The following is a 17,312-nucleotide window of genomic DNA, read 5'->3' as shown; positions in this document are numbered from 1 at the left end:
ATGAACTAAGCGTCTGCGAACACACCGAACATGCTGAGGAACCTCATCAGAAGAGCAGCAGTCATAATAGGCTAACGACAGGCTCATTAATTCTACTTTTAAACATGGACAGAGGCAGAGAGCCTAAGACAGAAGGGGTCCTCTTCCCCTCCTCAGCGGACATCCTTTTTCTGTCCTGCCACTTTCAGTCTCTCATTAGGCCCTCATTAGCTAGGACAGGTGCAGTTGCCCAAAAAAGAGACGACCCAACACCACCACCACCCTCCACCCTTTATCAGCGAGTCGCTGTCAGTGCTCACTCTGCTGCATTTTCTCAATCAAAGGGTTTCCGAGCCGCTTAGTGGGTGGGGGCATGCATTGAATAGCCGACGTTGTATTAGTGTAAAAAGCATCAGAGAAGGAAGGTGGCCAACACAACAACAAGCTCTTTTCTGCTGTCAGTGTTGTCACATTAACACTTAATCAAGAATGTACAATACTTCTCCCTCTGTTTCTGCCTTTGGGGCAGTGAGGGCAAACACTTCCCGTTTCCTTGACCCTTAATCACTGGTTTACCAAAAAGGTGACGACTCAGAAGTTGATGTAAGAAACTTCTCAGATTATTGTAATTTAAAGAGTCATTTATTACTTACATATACATACAGCAATGTAACAATTTCTGAAAAGCAAAAAAGAATAAACTTTGTGTAATTAATATTTCACTATTTGAATAAAGGAAAAAAATCCTCTTGAAGTAGGCACGTTTTCCACATGCAAACCAAACGTCTAAACACTCAAGACTGTGAAGTGCTAGTTATGTAACAACCTCTGAATTGTTCTTTAGTCCAGAGCTTCTTTGACTCATGAAATGTCAAACTACTTAATTTAACACAAAATGTAACCACTAACGGTTTACAAAGAACTTCTCTGACAGGTGCAAACAAACCACTGTCATGTCATGTCACAAATATCCAGGCTGAGACGCAATGTTGCAGAAGTGCAACCTCCACAGTAGTATGTGTTATCTGTTTTACTGCCTGCTCTGTTAGAGGCATCACTGGCTCACTCGTTGTATCGAGCCAGTTTAAGGCGAGGTACAATGTTCATGGACTGCAGCTCCTGGAAAAGCAGTTTGCAGGCGTAGGGAATGCGCAGAGATGATACGTGGCATGAGGATTTGCAGTAGTGGCACCTGCAGCACATGTAAACACACCACATACAAAGGATTTAGCACAAAAACAGTAATCATGATAATTACATCACCAAATGTACTGATTTCGACTGTTCCAGGATCAGCAGATTATTTTAAAATGACAGAAGTATAAAGCATATGTACATCTTTATCATCTTTAAGTGATGAAGTTTGTGACTGACCATCCTGAATATCCCAGCAGACCGCACTGGCCGCACACGTCCACTTCAAAAGCATCGCTGGAGATCATGAGACGCTCCAGCAGCAGCATGCTGGCCCCATATCCTATCAGACAGTCCCTCTCCATCTCTCCCAGACGGAGACCACCATCTCGGGAGCGACCTTCTGTAGGCTGTCTGCGTAACCACACATACAGATAAACATGAGTTGTTTTAACAACTACAACAACAACTACAACTTCATGAGTGATTAAAATGCCCAGCAAAATAAATTTACTGAGCCCAATAGCTGCCCCTTACCTGGTGAGGACTGCTCTTGGTCCACGTGCTCTGGCATGCATCTTATCCAGCACCATGTGCTTTAGTTTCTGGTAGTACACAGGACCAAAGTAGATGTAGGCCTCTAGGGGCTCCCTGTGTAGAAAGCATAGGCCTAGTCACAGATGAAAAGGATGACCCAAAAAAAAGAAATGGGGAGGGGGATTAAATTGTTAAATATAGTACACTGACGTTTAGGGATGACTGGTCTGGATATCAGTTCTAAATTCTCTCTCAATTAAAACTAAGTAGAGATGCTCGTTCCAGAAGGGCATTTTTTGCTGCAAACGTGCAATTCGTCAATTTATTATTTTGGTGATCTGTGTTGCAATTTTATGACATGCATAATGTGGGGCAGGTAAGTGCAATTGCGCTGCATTTGAATGCTGCTGCTGCTGCATCTGTACCAAAATGTCATTGCATAATTACACATGACTCATTGGGGTAAACAGCCAGCTCCCTTTTACTTTTTACTGACTTATTTGAATGCTGTTATTCTGAGAAATTTTTGTTTTAAGAATTTAAAATGTCACTTTGACCTGTTAAAGAACAAATAATGTTACAGTTTTTGTCAGTAGAAACGGTAATAGAGTGCGCCAATGGGTCTCATGTTCATTTAGTCTACGCAGTACAAGAGTAATAAAAATCAGCCAAAGACAGTTTCTATAAAGGAACTGGAATCAGCCATGGAACAAAAAAAATTCATGGTGTACATTCGTAAAATTAATTATTTGTGCCTTTTATTATTAAAACGTGAAAAATACAGTCCATGCCTTTGGGACAGATGAATTGGAAAAAAAACAAAAAAAAACAAAAAAGTTTGAAAAGTAAAATGTATTACCCAGTGATGCCAGAGGTGACAAAGTCCTTGCCCTGGTAGTTGTACCCATAGCGAATAAGATCCTCACACACATCCTTCACCTTACTGCCTCCGAAAGCCGTACCGTAATGGAAACGCCCGTCCAGCACCCCCGCCTTCCCTGCCAAAAGCTCAATCAGCTTCCCAACCTAACAACAGTAAATGCAATACAAATACACAATTATTTTTCAAAATCACTCTTAAACGTTTTCTTCTTAGTACACCAGGAATAAAAGCATCAACCTGTTCACAAAAGTACAACACTGTGCACATCCACCTATTCATGAAACTATTCTATTCCAGGTACGCTGAGAATTTTACACAAAACTGGGCTGAATATGATTAAGGTTTGATGTCAGTGATGCTGCAGGTGGAGAAAAGGAGAATGTGACATCATACAGCAGGGTCATGGTCCACTGCACCACAGTGGCCTGGCGGAGGCGCCTTGCAGAAAGAACCGGAAGACCTTTGACCTGCAGATGCTGAAAGGGTGAATGCTTTTCTTCTGTTTACACGATTTCCTATCTGAGAGCCTGCTGTGTGCACCCAAACATACACTTCAGATTGTGGAAACTGACAAAATGTTCTGGCTTTAAAGTGCATTAAATCCAGTGCATTTTACATTTCATGCAATTTTAAAAGTGATTCTCTTTACATTAACTTGATAATTTTTTTTGTAGACACTGCAAAAGCTTAGAGAAATTCTTACCTCTTTAAAGAGCTAATATATGGGTCATTTATGTATAAGGATTTTCAATAGGTCGATTTTAAAATACAGAAAATAAGTATATCAATTGCAATTGTTCAAAAACTGAGAATGTTGTGAACCCATAAATTCATATTTAAATTTTAGATTAAGTTATTTTAGCATTTTTTCATCTAGATGAAATGGCTGTGGCCTTAAAAAAAGTCATGTGGTGCGACCATGATTTCTCTCAAAATTAATTCATTTCAGTGACACACATAACTTTTTTTTTTTTACAAGTTCTCAGTAATATAAAGCGTTTAGAAACAAAGGGTTTGCATTACTTTTGGGTTTTATAAATAATGATCTCATATTTTTGTTCTGTAATGTCTCAGTCGCCTTCTTAAATGAAGTAACAGACTTATTTTTCCTGCAAATCGCATAAAACTTAGTAAATATTTTTTAAAAAGCCATTAACTCAAACATACTGCATCAGCGATTAACATTGCAGCCACACAAATTAGATATTTTATTTTAAATTTAATACAGTTATTGCTATTATGTGTCGTACCACATGATGAGGAGTCGCTCCAAATGACATGAATATCTTTAAAAATCTATTTTAAAAGATCAATAAACGGTAAATTCCATACAAAAAATTAATGTTTTTTTTTTTTAAATCAAAGTAAATTGTAAAGTTGAGTACAGCTAATTCAAGTGTTACCACAAAGTATTTTTTTTTAGGTAGAACTGAAGAAACTTCTTACAGTGTAGCTAAAACAGTAATGTAATACAGCATCATGCCATAAATCTGCGTTTTAGTTTATTTTCATTTTGGACTAATGATAGACGCAATGTTAACAAAAAATGCATTTCCTCCAGGTAATGAAAAAATACACATGAGCAATTTTTATTTTTAAAAATTAAAGAAAAATATTCATTTCTTTTCTCCTAGCAAGGTACTCTACTCTTGCTACAGAGTCAGAATTAACACACTGCCTATGGTAAGAGATATTTACAATGGTACCTGGTAAAATAAATTAAAACTGTTATAGATATATAAATAAAAGTTAAGTGAAATTACACATGCTTTATTGTCTGCACTTTTCTCATTATATTGTACAAAGTTTACCAGCACAGAATTGGCCACCAAAAGAAAATAAGCTAGCTTTCCACAAAAGGTAACTATGAAATGTATAATGAAAATATATATTTGTAGAAATAATTTAATATCCATTATTTTTTTGAGGTCATACCACATGATGTACAAAAGTGGCAACAACATGCTAGCCGTTAAAAAGATTATTTTTTCCCAAATTTCAGAGAGACTTACAAATCTGCTTGCTGCTTCCATGGGTCCTTGGCAAACTGCTATATGATGCAATCTCCTGGTTTTGAGATGGTTTTAACATAAACGTCCCAAAGTGGTTGTTTCTTGATGGTTTCACCACAAGATATTTCATAAAATGGACATCATCGGACAAAGTTTGTTTGTATATTATGATGGAAATAAACTTAGAAATGCTTTGCAGTTTTGAACAGGACGACAAAACACTTTGGAAATCATGCCAAATGGGATAAAAAATAAAAATGAACAGATTTAGAGTAATTTCAAAGAAGTTTCAAAACAGCAGTCATGGTCATGGTCGCACCACATGATATTTTGACCCTTTAAGTAACAGGAAAATTACAATTAACTAATATTTTTTGAAAAGTTAAAGTGAGCAGATATGTGGGAGAAGTCCTACATATATACAGTACCTTTTTTATGCAGTTAAACCTTTTTTAAACTGAAAAAAATGTTGGACAGAAAATTTAGGCGTCACGTCATTGACTCATATGGAGATTATGATTAGATTGATAGATTGATTTTACTAAATCCAAATAATTTAGCTATACAAAAGGTAGTAGAATTTCTAACCAAAAACCTCTGCATCTATATCAAAAGTACCATCTATGAATTCAGTGGGTGTAATATAAAAGTGGCATCCAAAAACTCCACTGGTCAACATGTTTTGGTTGATTTAAGAGTGAACACATATGAACACACACCACCTGTATTAAGAACACACTTCGGCATGATTACGGTTTATTTGCTGAATTTAACATACTGGGCAAAAAAAAAAGTTCAAAGATGATGACATTTTGTAAATTCTCTGCTTTTTTTTTACTATTACAGGTTATTCTCAGTAGAAGATGTTAACTTTTTCTCAATAGTAACCGTTAAATGAGCGTAATTGATTATGCACAGTGGAAATTGCAATATTAACAGACAATACTGTATAATACAGTAATGCATTCTGCAGAACATCAATAATCACTGCACTTCAGAATAAACTCCACTAGCACTTCTTGTCTAAAACGTGAACAACACTAACTTCAGTATGTGAAAAAAAAGGATGAAAGAGATGATGCAGTTCCACAAGGAAGGACTTACAGTCATTCTGGAGGGGTATCCATGAGGGTTCATGATTATGTCAGGACAGATCCCTGAATCACAGAAGGGCATGTCCTCCTGAGGGACAATCAGCCCACACACACCTGTTGCAGGAGAAACCAGTCATTAAAACAGTGCTTGCTACCTTACAGGAATTTCATTGCATGTTCTGTCACTTTAATCTATTAAATTGTTAAAGTCAGTTTTATATCAAAAACTGACCATTTTGTCCTTGTTAGATCAAAACGTTATGATGTTTACCTGCCCCTAAGCATCTTTTGATTTGTGTTTATGTCACCATAAACCACCGGGCAAGGAAAAATATTAACAAATATGCCTCTGCCTTCCACCACTTCCACGTATCATTAAACCCTTTGCTAGCACAGATCCTCCCTAATACAAAGTCTAAGACTAATACATTCCATTGCCATATAGAAGGAAAATGGGTTATGATTTTCAATTCACAATGACTTTAAAACGCAGATGATGTTCATGGGCCTCTGTTGTTGCAATACCAAAACTGGTCAGTGAGCTGCAGCAAAACTTTAGTGTGTTAAAGGAAATAAATTAATGTAATGACTGCTCAGCATGAATCTGTTTCAGTGGCTCTATGTAGCTTCTCCCATCTTCCAGGCTTGAGTACTTAAATAACTGAAATCTTCATTACATTGTGCTTCAGGGCATCAGGAAGAAAATATATCAGACCAACAATTCACTGAAATGCTCATTTTATACTTTAATAACTTCAATAGCTCAAGTTACACATCAGTTTAACTTCTTTGTGCATCATAAGAACTAAATATGGCCTAATAAGGTCTTCCCCACATATATCAGTCCATCAACTCTACAGATACTAGAATGTCAAAATTAAACCAAATGCACATCCAATACCAAACATGAAGGTTGATCATACAGAAGCCCAGAAACTCATTTCATCTCAAATGTAGCCCCTTACAGAGGCCAATAAAAGAACAACAATCTAACAAAGTCACAGCAACTACAGTCTGCCTGTGTCAGAGACGTTGGGATCATTTTTAAAATCCCCTACAGAATGTCTGTTCCACTATGAAAATCACTTGCATGCTAACTGAGTGCCATTAACAAATGGTACACAGTGAAGCACAGCAAGTATCTGCAAATGCTGGTCAGGTCCAGTTTTTTTAAAAGTGGTATAGCAGCAGCAGTAGCCATTCGCACGGTGGGCCAGAGAAGTGGTGTGCAGCTCTGAGTGAGAGGGCAAATGTTTGCCGAGGAGCTTCGCACTCTTCCTTCTGCCAGAGCAAACACATTATTGGGCCATTTGCAAGTCATAAAAGGCAGGAGAGGCAGGAGCAGGAAGTGAGGAGAGGTGCTTAGCCGGACAGTGAGAGAGGGATTATGCGTCTGTAGCTTCCCTTTACCATAGTGCACAAAGACAGGATCAAATCGTGAGAGGAATGGAGTACAATCATATGTAAAGAGAGTCTAGGGAACGACTAGGGAAATCTTAATGTACAGAACGGTGCAAACGTCAGAGACTTTTATGTGATGTGCAGGCAAAAAAAAAGCCATTAACTATTGAGTAAATCATTTTTCAGCAACAGGAAAAAAAACAAGAAGCAGAAATCATCAACAGAAAATAACAGTCAATTTAAACACTGAATATACGCACAGATAAAATTTCATGCTACTTGTAAACACTTTGAAAGTTCAATCTTAGAAGCTGGTTGCATTTTCTCCTTCTTACATTTCTAGTAATACCAAACAGCATTCAGTGATGTTGAGGTGTGGGCTCTGGGATGGTCAGTCCTTTGTTCTGAGAACTCCAGCAGCTTCTTTGTTTGACATGTACATTTTGAACTCCTCAGCAGTGTGCTTGGGATCATTATCTTGCTGTATAATTAATTTCTCTGTCAGACGTTTTCCAGAGGGTACTGCATGATATATTAGATTCTGTTTGTACTTATCGGTTCAAGTTGAGTTCAATCAAAAACAAACCACCAACTCGAGATGTTGCTATACATCCTGAACGTGCATTCTCAAAATTACTCACAAAACCACAAAACTTTACTCCACATCTCAGATGTCCATGTCCAGTTTTGTGTTGTACAAAGTTTTGGAAATTCCCATTTCAGTCTGACATTATTTATGTAAGTGGATTCTTATCTGATCTTCTCTCCTCTAGCCATTTTAGATAACATTATTACGTCACATAATTAAGTGAGTCAACTAGCAGCATATTATAATTATTCAGTGTGACGCACTTCAGTTGGTGAATTTGGAAAATCTGCACCAGGAGCTGAATGTCTTCAAAAATTATGTAAACTAAACTATTTAAAGTCAGAAAAGAATTACAAACACACAGAAAGTGAGAGAGAGCGAGAGAGAGAGAGATTCCCATCACAGACATCCTCTGTGTTGTTTATTTTGTGTGCGAGTGAATGATAAAAGAGGCATGAAATCAGCAGAGAAAAGCAGGACAGCAGTAAGAGTCCACGGCCCTCCATCACACCCCATACAGGCTCACCGTGGCAGCTCACACAAAGGGCCGCACCAACACTGCTCTGTGTGTGGTGTGTGTGTGTGTGTGGGTTGTTTATGTCTGTGAGTTGGGTCACCGGTAAATAATTAACCTATTCTGCTCTTTTGACCAGAGCTTATGAGACTAGTCAGGGCTAGTAAGGAGGAGGGAGGTAAATAAGAGTAAGACAAAACTCTAGCGGAACTTGCTTAATACAGCTGGCACCAGTACACTGTGGGATGTCCTCTACTGGTTCTTGGAACCACTGAAGCTGCCAGATTTTTCCCTTTCAAAAGCAATTTTCTGTACATATCTATTTCGGTCTAGATATAAAAGTTAATGATTGATCTTCCAATTTTCAGTTTGGTGTAATTTACATTATTTGGACCTCACAAATGTGTTAAGCTCTATAGCATTAATGAAATTAAATTAAATAATTTTAAATTCAAACTTAAGAAAAAAAAAACTCTGATATGGATATTCTACTGAGGCACCTGCTACACACATATTGGCTCTGGGCCCATGTGATTTCTACTAAAAGAAGCAAGTTTATTGTTAATAAATAAAGATGGCATACCAGTATCAATGGGTACTTGTGTTTGGTCAACGTCAGGAGAAAATGCTGGATGACGTCTCAGAAAATCGTTAAAAAAAAAAAAAGGAAGAAAGAATCCGATTCAATCCGATTCAAAAATTCTATCCTGAAAAGCACACACTTACTTTGTCTGTGGATTTGTTCCTGTGGGCTTGTTTTTGGGTTTTAGATGCTCATCCTCAGAGAAGTGCTTCAATTAAAAACTGATAATTTTAACACTCAGTAGTTTTAAACGAAGAAAAATTGGATGAGTGTCAGAAGGTTTCAATATTGGTAAAGAAAAACGTTGGCAAAAAAAAAGTGGTATTGTGCCATCTCTACTAATAAATAAAACTAGAATGAAAAACTGAGAACCTCAGAGTGATTGTGTCAAAGATAAATTTATGTCTACTATTTTTTTCGGTTTCAAGATGCTAGAGGACTGTGAAGGGGAAAATTACTGTTTTTAGAAACGCATGATGAACCTTGATTTACCATAAAAAAATGCAGTATTTCCAAGTTTTAGCACTGAAACAGATTGCCAATTTATCTCAAAACATCACAGAACACACGCACACACACACACACACACACACACACACACAATCCAGTCCAACTACACAGAATGCTTTCAGAGTTTTGAAAATATTATGTATACTATGTTATATAAAATTCTGAAAAAATATACGTTTATCTAATTTCACTGTCAAATGAATTTTCTCCCAAAACATTTGAACAACCACATCAAAAGATACAGTTTCTGGTAAAATAAGCTTCTGAATCAAATCTAATTATTCTGAACAAACCTCAGGACAGATTCAAACAATTAACACCCCTACTCAGCACAATCAGCCATTCTCTAGACTCAATACCCTTATCTCGGCACACCACCACCCAACTTCTCCCACTCACATAGCTCCACAATAGCTAGCCTCTAAAACCACAAAAAGGCGTTCAAGAGAACTACGCTGTCCCTCGCAAACAACATTTAGCTGTCCTGTATTAGTGGCTCTGTGCCACTCCTTTAAATACCAAGAGGCCCGTTAAAAAGAGCAGTAAATAGCATCTCGGGCTGTTTGCGGCTAACCCCTCCCTGACCCCTGCTCACTGTCATGGGCCGTGATGAGTGCTTGTGGACAACCTCGCCTAATGAAATGAGTGAATTATGCATGGCGCCAGTTACCGCTCTGATTAAACCATCATCGTGGTCTAGGCTCTCAGTGGAGGTGCGCAGAAACAATAAGGACTGTAAACACTTTTTCCCAGGAGCTGCGCTGCTGTAATAAATTTGCATAGTCTGGCTTAGGACAAAAGGCTAATTAATTGAAAAACAGCCCTCAAAAAAAAATAAAAATAAAAAGGAGGCCCACCCCAGATGCAATTCATGTTGGAAATGAGGAAGAAGGAAAAGAAATAAATAAACTCAGTTGTGGGTCTATATATGTATATATCACTGCTGTCAGAGCAAAACCTTGTATCTCCAAAATGATAACTTTACAGGAGAAGGATAAAACATACTTTACTTTTAATGTAAGCCAATGGAACCAGAGTTGTTTCCATGTAATTTTGGGCCATTTCTTTTGGTACTTTCATCACAAAATTTACATACAATGTAAAGGGCAACAGGTACTTTCAAATTATGTCAAAAACTGAAAAACAACATACATGGAGATACTGTGTACACACACACTTTCCTTTTTTCCTTCTCCTGTAAAGTTATGATTTTGGAGACACAGAGCGCATCCACTTGCACTGGCACTGACCGACTAGCTTATATAATAAGACAGATTGGAAGCATTTAGTCTCTTCCACTTAGTAGTCCAGTGGAGGGGCTGGTGTGCTAGGGTACCTTTTTGGCCGTGCCGGCTGCTGAATTTGTCTCCTATCTCGGGCCTACGTGTCTGCCTGAGCAGGATTTTCACCAGGAAGGCATCCTCAGCATTTGATGATATCATGACCTTCTCTATGTATGAGTCTGTTGAGCCCTTATACCTGTATGAATAGAACAGAGAACCACTCTGACATCACTTGCCATGTTATTAAAGCTAAAAAAACAATGAAAATTAAAGTTAATTGGCATGCAAAAGGTCCATCAAAATGACTTTTCTATGGTCCTGCAGACCACAATGGAATAAGCAGCCTTGCACCAATATAAAAAGGGCACTAGTACATAGAAGAATATTATGTATTTAATGTGATTTAAACGTGTGGAAATGGACTAGACGGTGCCCAGTCACAACAACTGTGAGCAGAGAGAGGCACACTTACGTGATGGGTACATCTCTGTACTGTGGCTGGCTTGGCTGGGTACTGCCCTCCAGTGGTGTCTGGGTAACTGTGGGCATAGACTTATTCACCAGCACCTGCTTATTCTCCACTCGTTCACCTGGCATACAGAGTGTACACATACACAAAGTAGGAAAGTTGCATACATTAAATCTCATACCAATTTACAAATATATGTCTTAAGACGTTCCTTTGGCTGCTACCTTGCTAATTTCAGGTGAATTTCAGTCATATTGAGCACACAGAACTCTCTCAAACACATCAAGCATAAGAAGTGGTAAGAATATAGTGGGAGCTCCCTGCGCTGTGCTTTAGTGAAGTGTTTTTCCGTAACACTCACCAGGAGAGCAGATGCCATCCGCATCCAGGATGCTGTGCCTCCAGATGGGCTTCCGAGTTTCAGCATCCAGCATGGGACCCATCACCTTGTCAAAGGTCTGGTTAGTATAACGTCTCAGGGTGCACTTGGCGTTCTTGTACACAAGACATCTGCCAAAACCTGGCAATAAAAGAAGAGGCATAGAGATGAGTGTGGGAGGGAGGCAAGGTGGATGATTCATTGGTTACTACAGAGTCATTGGTTGTTATGCTCTTGCAATTTGCAACTTAGTGATAAAAACTTCTGGGTGTAAAGAACGAGACAAAGCAGTTAATCACTACAGCACTTTTTGTAAACACAATGAGATTAAAAATGAAATTGCAAACGTGGTCAAATTTGACATATGCAAGTTGGCAGCACTAAGAATGTTTGTGTCAAGTAGTACTCTTACCTCTGTCTAGTGAGGCCTTATTAAGCACCAGAGCGTCCTCAATATCATAACCACTGTAGCTCATCACAGCCACTGTGGCGTTCTGACCTGCAGGCAGTTTCTCAAAGTCAATCAGTTCAATGGTCTTTGTTTTCACCATGGGTCTCTGAGGATAGGCCAGCAGGTACATCAGCGTGTCTATCCGGTTCCTCTGGTTATAGCCAATAGTGCCTGTGGGCAAGAGATGTAGTACATGTCTTCTGTAATAAAGGGTATTAATCCTTTATAGCCTCTACTCTTCTCAGGATTTACACTAGATACTGGAACAACGCAGTAAGGATTTGACTGCATTCGTATGTAAGAATGTTAGTAAGGTGAGGTACTGTGTTGGATGATTAGTTCTGTTTCACAAACAGCATTCCAACTGATCCCAAAAGTATTGGATCGTGTTCAACCACAGTTTTACTCCTCCAAAGCCCAGTGCTCAGAGCCTTTATTCCCCTCCACCTTGGAACTTGTCATGGTGACCTTATGTTTCATCATATGCTACAGAGCACCCGATTCTATAAGCAATGCTTTTCTAAGAAGATAAAGATGCAACATGTGTGTGCGCACAGTTAAAGACCTGTATCAGCAATGGGTGCATTACTGAATGCACTATTTAGAAGAGGTATCTGGATATATTTGAACATATAAAGAATGACCAGTAGAAAGCATGTGTTTCTGTGATAAAGCAAACAAAAACATGGGAGAAAAACTTAAACAACGCTGCATTAAACTGGTAGTACATTTCAAACGTAAACGATGTTTTGAAGCCATAATCACCACACTGCTTGTTCTGATACCCCCCCTGATCGCGACTGATCCCGACTGAACCCATGAAGGACCTCTCGTAGTGAGGAATGAGAAAGACAAGAACAGAGCCCCCCCCCCCCCCCCCCCCAAAGGTAGTTTGAGGTTTTGTTCCTTTGTCATTTGAAGAATACTGCTGGCTTTATGCTTTAACACCTTGTCTTCTCTAATTAGTCTAAGGAAAATGAATGAAGAACTCTGACCTTGGTAAATGTTCTTGATTCATCCAGATATGAATCAAGAGATAACACATAAAAGATATCAGATAACCAAAAAGCCAAAAGCTTCAACCAAGCTCTGTTGAGTTGGTTTTCCAAGCCGGAGTCTAGACTTGAACTAAGAAGAATTTTTAAAGAATGTTTATTTCAAGACCATGTTTAATCTGTGTCCACAAAACTTGTCCTAAAATCACATTATGCTTGGCTAACTTTGTCAGTCTGGCTGAGTGAGCATGTGGAGTGACAGTATCTTTAGCTGCAGTGCAGCCAAGAGAGGGCCACCTCCTTAATCCACAGGCGTAAAGCAGGGCAGGTTATGGAAGAATAGCAGCCGTCCCTCGAGGCCTTGACATTTGTCAGATGCTATTACTTCACAATCAGGGTACAAGCACACAGTGTGTGATAATAGGTCCAGGGCCACACAGAAAGATTTGCACATGTATGGGGCCGTCCACATGAGAGAAAAAAAAAGGAAAAAAAAACCCAACACACAACACAAGAGACAAGGGTGAGGATATTGGGCCAAATGTAGTTGCAGTCTCAGTGGTTTTGTAAAGATAGTGGGGTGGGGGGTGGGGGGGGGTGACTATAGTAGTTCTGGTAACCAGGGGAGCGCTGTGTTTTCTCTCTCTCTCTGCTGCAGCTGAGCACACTAACCCACTACACACACTGAGCTGAAGACACAATGAATGGCTAATGACACTCAGACAGACTGTGTGTAGAGGCCCTTTCCCTGCCCCACACACGGCCTACACAAGCAGAGGATGTTTGATGTACACACAGTCAGACACCCACACTTACTTTAGTGTGTATGAGGGTGTGAATACCACTATGAATGTGAATATATTTCAGCATGAATGAATAGTGAGTGAAAGAGAGCAAGAGAGTGAGAGAGAGAGAGAGAAAAAAATGTGTAAATGCTCAAGCTCCCTAGGACAGCTGAAGATGGAGGCTGTGCTGCAGAGTTTGGTATGGTTATAGTGCAGGTGGGCTATTTAGCAAAAATACTACATAATACTTAAGGACATCCACAATACACATCAACATTGTTTTGATATGTTAAAACTGACAATACATCAGCTGCTTTTTTTTCCCAACACAGGTTTGGGTGATATCTAAAAATAATTATCACTATATATTTTTGTTCAAAGATGCTGTTACATCGACACCCACACAAGTATTATTTAAGTACTGATGACACCCATTATATTCTCGGAAAACCTTATCGTAAGGCTTGGACAATAATGTAAATTTGGGCAAAAGACTGTGCTTAGCTGAATGTTACTATAAACAATACCATTGTTAGCCAAGTTACAAAGCATCACGTTCACACATTAAAGAGGCTTACCCTATTGTTTGCACATTCCCTTGATGATAATATAATTACCATAAAATTACCAACTGGGCTAGCTTATAATATTAGCTAATAATTTATAAAAGCTAGCTATATTCTGCACAGATGGCTTGTAATACTTAACATCCAGCGGTCTTCCATGCTCGTTTGGTTGGAAACCAAAACATTGCTAAACTGGCACATTGGCACCTTTCTTCTGGACAAGCTTGTCTATTTCACCTTCTACCAGATCTCACCAGAGCCAGAGTTTCTTTGTTTCACTTGCATGTAGCTCAGCCTTCTTTGCCAGACTTAAAAATCTATGTTATAATCTTTGTGGTGTTTCAAGTATGTGTGTGTAGTTCATTATTTGGTAATGTTCTGTTTGAAAAGCCTTAAATAAGGAGAGTATATCTTGGCACTTTTTTGGTAGTCTGAATTACAAAACTTCAATAACATCAGACAACTAACATATTCATAATTTCATATCGCCCAAGGTTACAGAGCTGAGACTAGCACATTGCTGTGATGGACACATGGCTCTTACCCATGGCCTGTTTGCCCATAGCACACTGGTAGGTGTTCCTGGGGGACTGGTTATGATGGGGATAAGGGATCAATCCAGCACAAACCCCCAGCAGAGTAAATGGCTCAATTTCCAAATGTGTAGTGTCCCTGAAAAACATAGTGAACAACACACTTAACCACCATCTGAAGTGGTTATAAACACGAAAAAGACAGTATTACTTTTAACTTACAAACCATTCCTTTTATAAAGTAAAAAAAGGAAATAGGCCAAAAAATTAAATAAATAAAAAAAACCTCACTTGGTGATCACATGCTCATACAGAGCAATAGAGCAGTCATTCTCCTCATTCACATCAAGATATTCCACCAGACCTTCATGCAGAAAGTCCTCAAAGTTCCTATATGGATAAAAAGATGCAAAGTCAGACATAATAAATGGGTCTGATGGAGCAACTCTGTTTTAGAAATGCCAAACACAGGTTTTCAAATATCTTAAGAGAAAGAGCATTCAAGAAAAAAGCATGGACAATGCAAATAAGCTTCAGATCCACTTGTTTGACCCTCTTTTCAAAATCAATGAGAGGATTTCAACTACTGATTCCACTGAAGCGCACCTGTAACCCTGAGACAGCTCCTCAATGTGTTTGTTCTTCACAGCCGGCTGTCCGTTCTTCACAATGATGTAGGGTCTGGCAGAATTAAGACAAGCAGAACTTAATTAAGCTTTCACTATTCGTTTCATTAAAGAGATTCAACACACAAAAAAAAATGAAATAAAGCCAAGCATTACATACACACACACACACACACATTACAAGGCAACTGTCAATCATAGTGGAAACTGGAATTCACAGGTATGTCACATCATTAGTATTAAGATGCAGGATGAAGCCGGCACTGCCACCTTAACAGTTAATCCAATCAAAATTGTCCATCTCTTGCCCATCTCTCTACAGTGCAATCAGGTCTCAGAAGAGTATGAGATCATCATGAGGATACAATATGGGAACAAGAGAGTGAGCAATATATTGTTTTCATACTTTTAATTCTAAAGGCCGATATAACAGCACAAAAATGCAAAATATTCAGACATGATTTTTTTGCTTCAAAGCTTTACACGCAGAACAAATTTTTGCCTGGAATTTCACCATGTTCACCATTCCACCAACAAACATATGTGCAAAATGTCTTCAAGTGACAAAATGAAGTCCTTATCCTCCCACAAATCTGGCAAATTGTGAACTTTATCGCTCTGTTCAAGAGCTGAAATGTTCTGATCCCTTTCACACATAGCTCAGATACACACAACCCAGTTTTGGTTAGTTTTGAAGATGATAGCACAACATGACGAAGACAGATAAATCCTTTCCACGTTTGTCAAAAAGTTCTAGTTGTGAGGACATAGCTGGTCATTCAGCTTGCATATCGGTATGACCACACCAGAGAAAATTGTGGTTAGGCATAAATTAACGTTGCCTGTGAAAGTTCACAAAAATTTGTAAACTAAACATCACATTTTTGCCAGCCGCAAGTTATCTTAAATTCAACATGTTAAAAATTATTCACTGACGTCTGAATAAATCACACAAAGCACACTGTGTGCTTTTGCAGTTGTTTAATTATACTGAGGCTTACCTGCAGAGGCGCCCCCCGTCAGAGGAGATGTAGACACAGCGGTCCGTCACATTGGTGGAGATGGAAACAAACTCGTTAATAAAGCCAGCTCTTCGCATCAGCCTGAATGTGTTGACAAGCTTGCGGTGGTCTCGAATCACTCCCAGTATGTTACCTGCAGAATCACACACACAAACTGGTTAACAACACTGCACCAAATCACATTGCATTACACAGAAAGAACAAAGGTCTGTCTATACTGAGATCACTGTTATAAGCTGCTTGATTCAAAGTTGACTGTGAAATGGAGCTAGCGCAATGAAAATTACACCAGAAAGAAATATCCATGGTTTACCATTTGGTTTGGTTTAAGGTAAAAACATTTGTGGAATAATGGATACTGTACCAGGATACTGTTGTGCTACAGAGACAAGCAAGTGTATGTGTGGGTGTGTTGTTTGGAGCAGTGACTGGATTTACAGACTGCTCTGCGTTATGCTCTGACACCTGCTGTTTTTGCTAATTAATTACTTTCTGAGGCAGCCTGCATAATTTGAAACTTATCAGTGCTCTGGAAAACATATACACATTAATTAATTAGCTAGGTGAGTCTTCTCTGACATGACATTAAAAGCTAATCTATGGCATGCAGTATACAGCTGTAATGTGGCTAAAGTTCATTAGACTTTCATGCTGCCTTTCAAGTCAAACACAAAAAACAAACCATTTCACTATACACCTTGCATCATAGGTTTTTACTGCCTTCACGTTTTTCCACAAACATCAAGTGCACTGATGTTACAAGGCAAAACCCTTCTTTACAAAAACATCTACAGAAGATTCCTGGAATATATAATCTGAGTGTAAAGCTGGGCCTATGCTACACGACTTTTAAAATCCTGTTACTTTGTTGTGAGGATATGCACACTCGACGATAAGGCAAAGAGAGTGTACAATACACATGAATTTTGGCATTAAAAAACACTCAAAATCCCAGATCTCCCCATGA

At 38.7% G+C, this 17,312-nt stretch overlaps 1 protein-coding gene across 1 annotated transcript in view; it reads right to left on the bottom strand.

Moving 5' to 3' along the window:
- Positions 1-692: 692 nt before the first annotated feature.
- Positions 693-17,312, bottom strand: part of polr3b (polymerase (RNA) III (DNA directed) polypeptide B) — a 30,964-nt gene continuing 14,344 nt past the window's right edge. The window contains exons 16-28 of the mRNA XM_036585297.1: positions 16,325-16,478; positions 15,304-15,378; positions 14,989-15,087; positions 14,709-14,836; positions 11,780-11,989; positions 11,350-11,508; positions 10,992-11,109; positions 10,573-10,715; positions 5,650-5,753; positions 2,510-2,676; positions 1,651-1,764; positions 1,354-1,527; positions 693-1,171 (exon numbers count right to left, since the gene is read on the bottom strand). Coding sequence (XP_036441190.1) covers positions 1,042-1,171; positions 1,354-1,527; positions 1,651-1,764; positions 2,510-2,676; positions 5,650-5,753; positions 10,573-10,715; positions 10,992-11,109; positions 11,350-11,508; positions 11,780-11,989; positions 14,709-14,836; positions 14,989-15,087; positions 15,304-15,378; positions 16,325-16,478 — 1,775 coding nt within the window. The 3' untranslated portion in view covers positions 693-1,041. The remainder of the gene's footprint in view (positions 1,172-1,353; positions 1,528-1,650; positions 1,765-2,509; positions 2,677-5,649; positions 5,754-10,572; positions 10,716-10,991; positions 11,110-11,349; positions 11,509-11,779; positions 11,990-14,708; positions 14,837-14,988; positions 15,088-15,303; positions 15,379-16,324; positions 16,479-17,312) is intronic.

This window comes from Colossoma macropomum, unplaced genomic scaffold, assembly GCF_904425465.1.
Source record: "Colossoma macropomum unplaced genomic scaffold, Colossoma_macropomum, whole genome shotgun sequence".
NCBI classification, from domain to species: Eukaryota; Metazoa; Chordata; class Actinopteri; order Characiformes; family Serrasalmidae; genus Colossoma; species Colossoma macropomum.
This window is presented reverse-complemented; position numbering and strand designations above follow the sequence as displayed.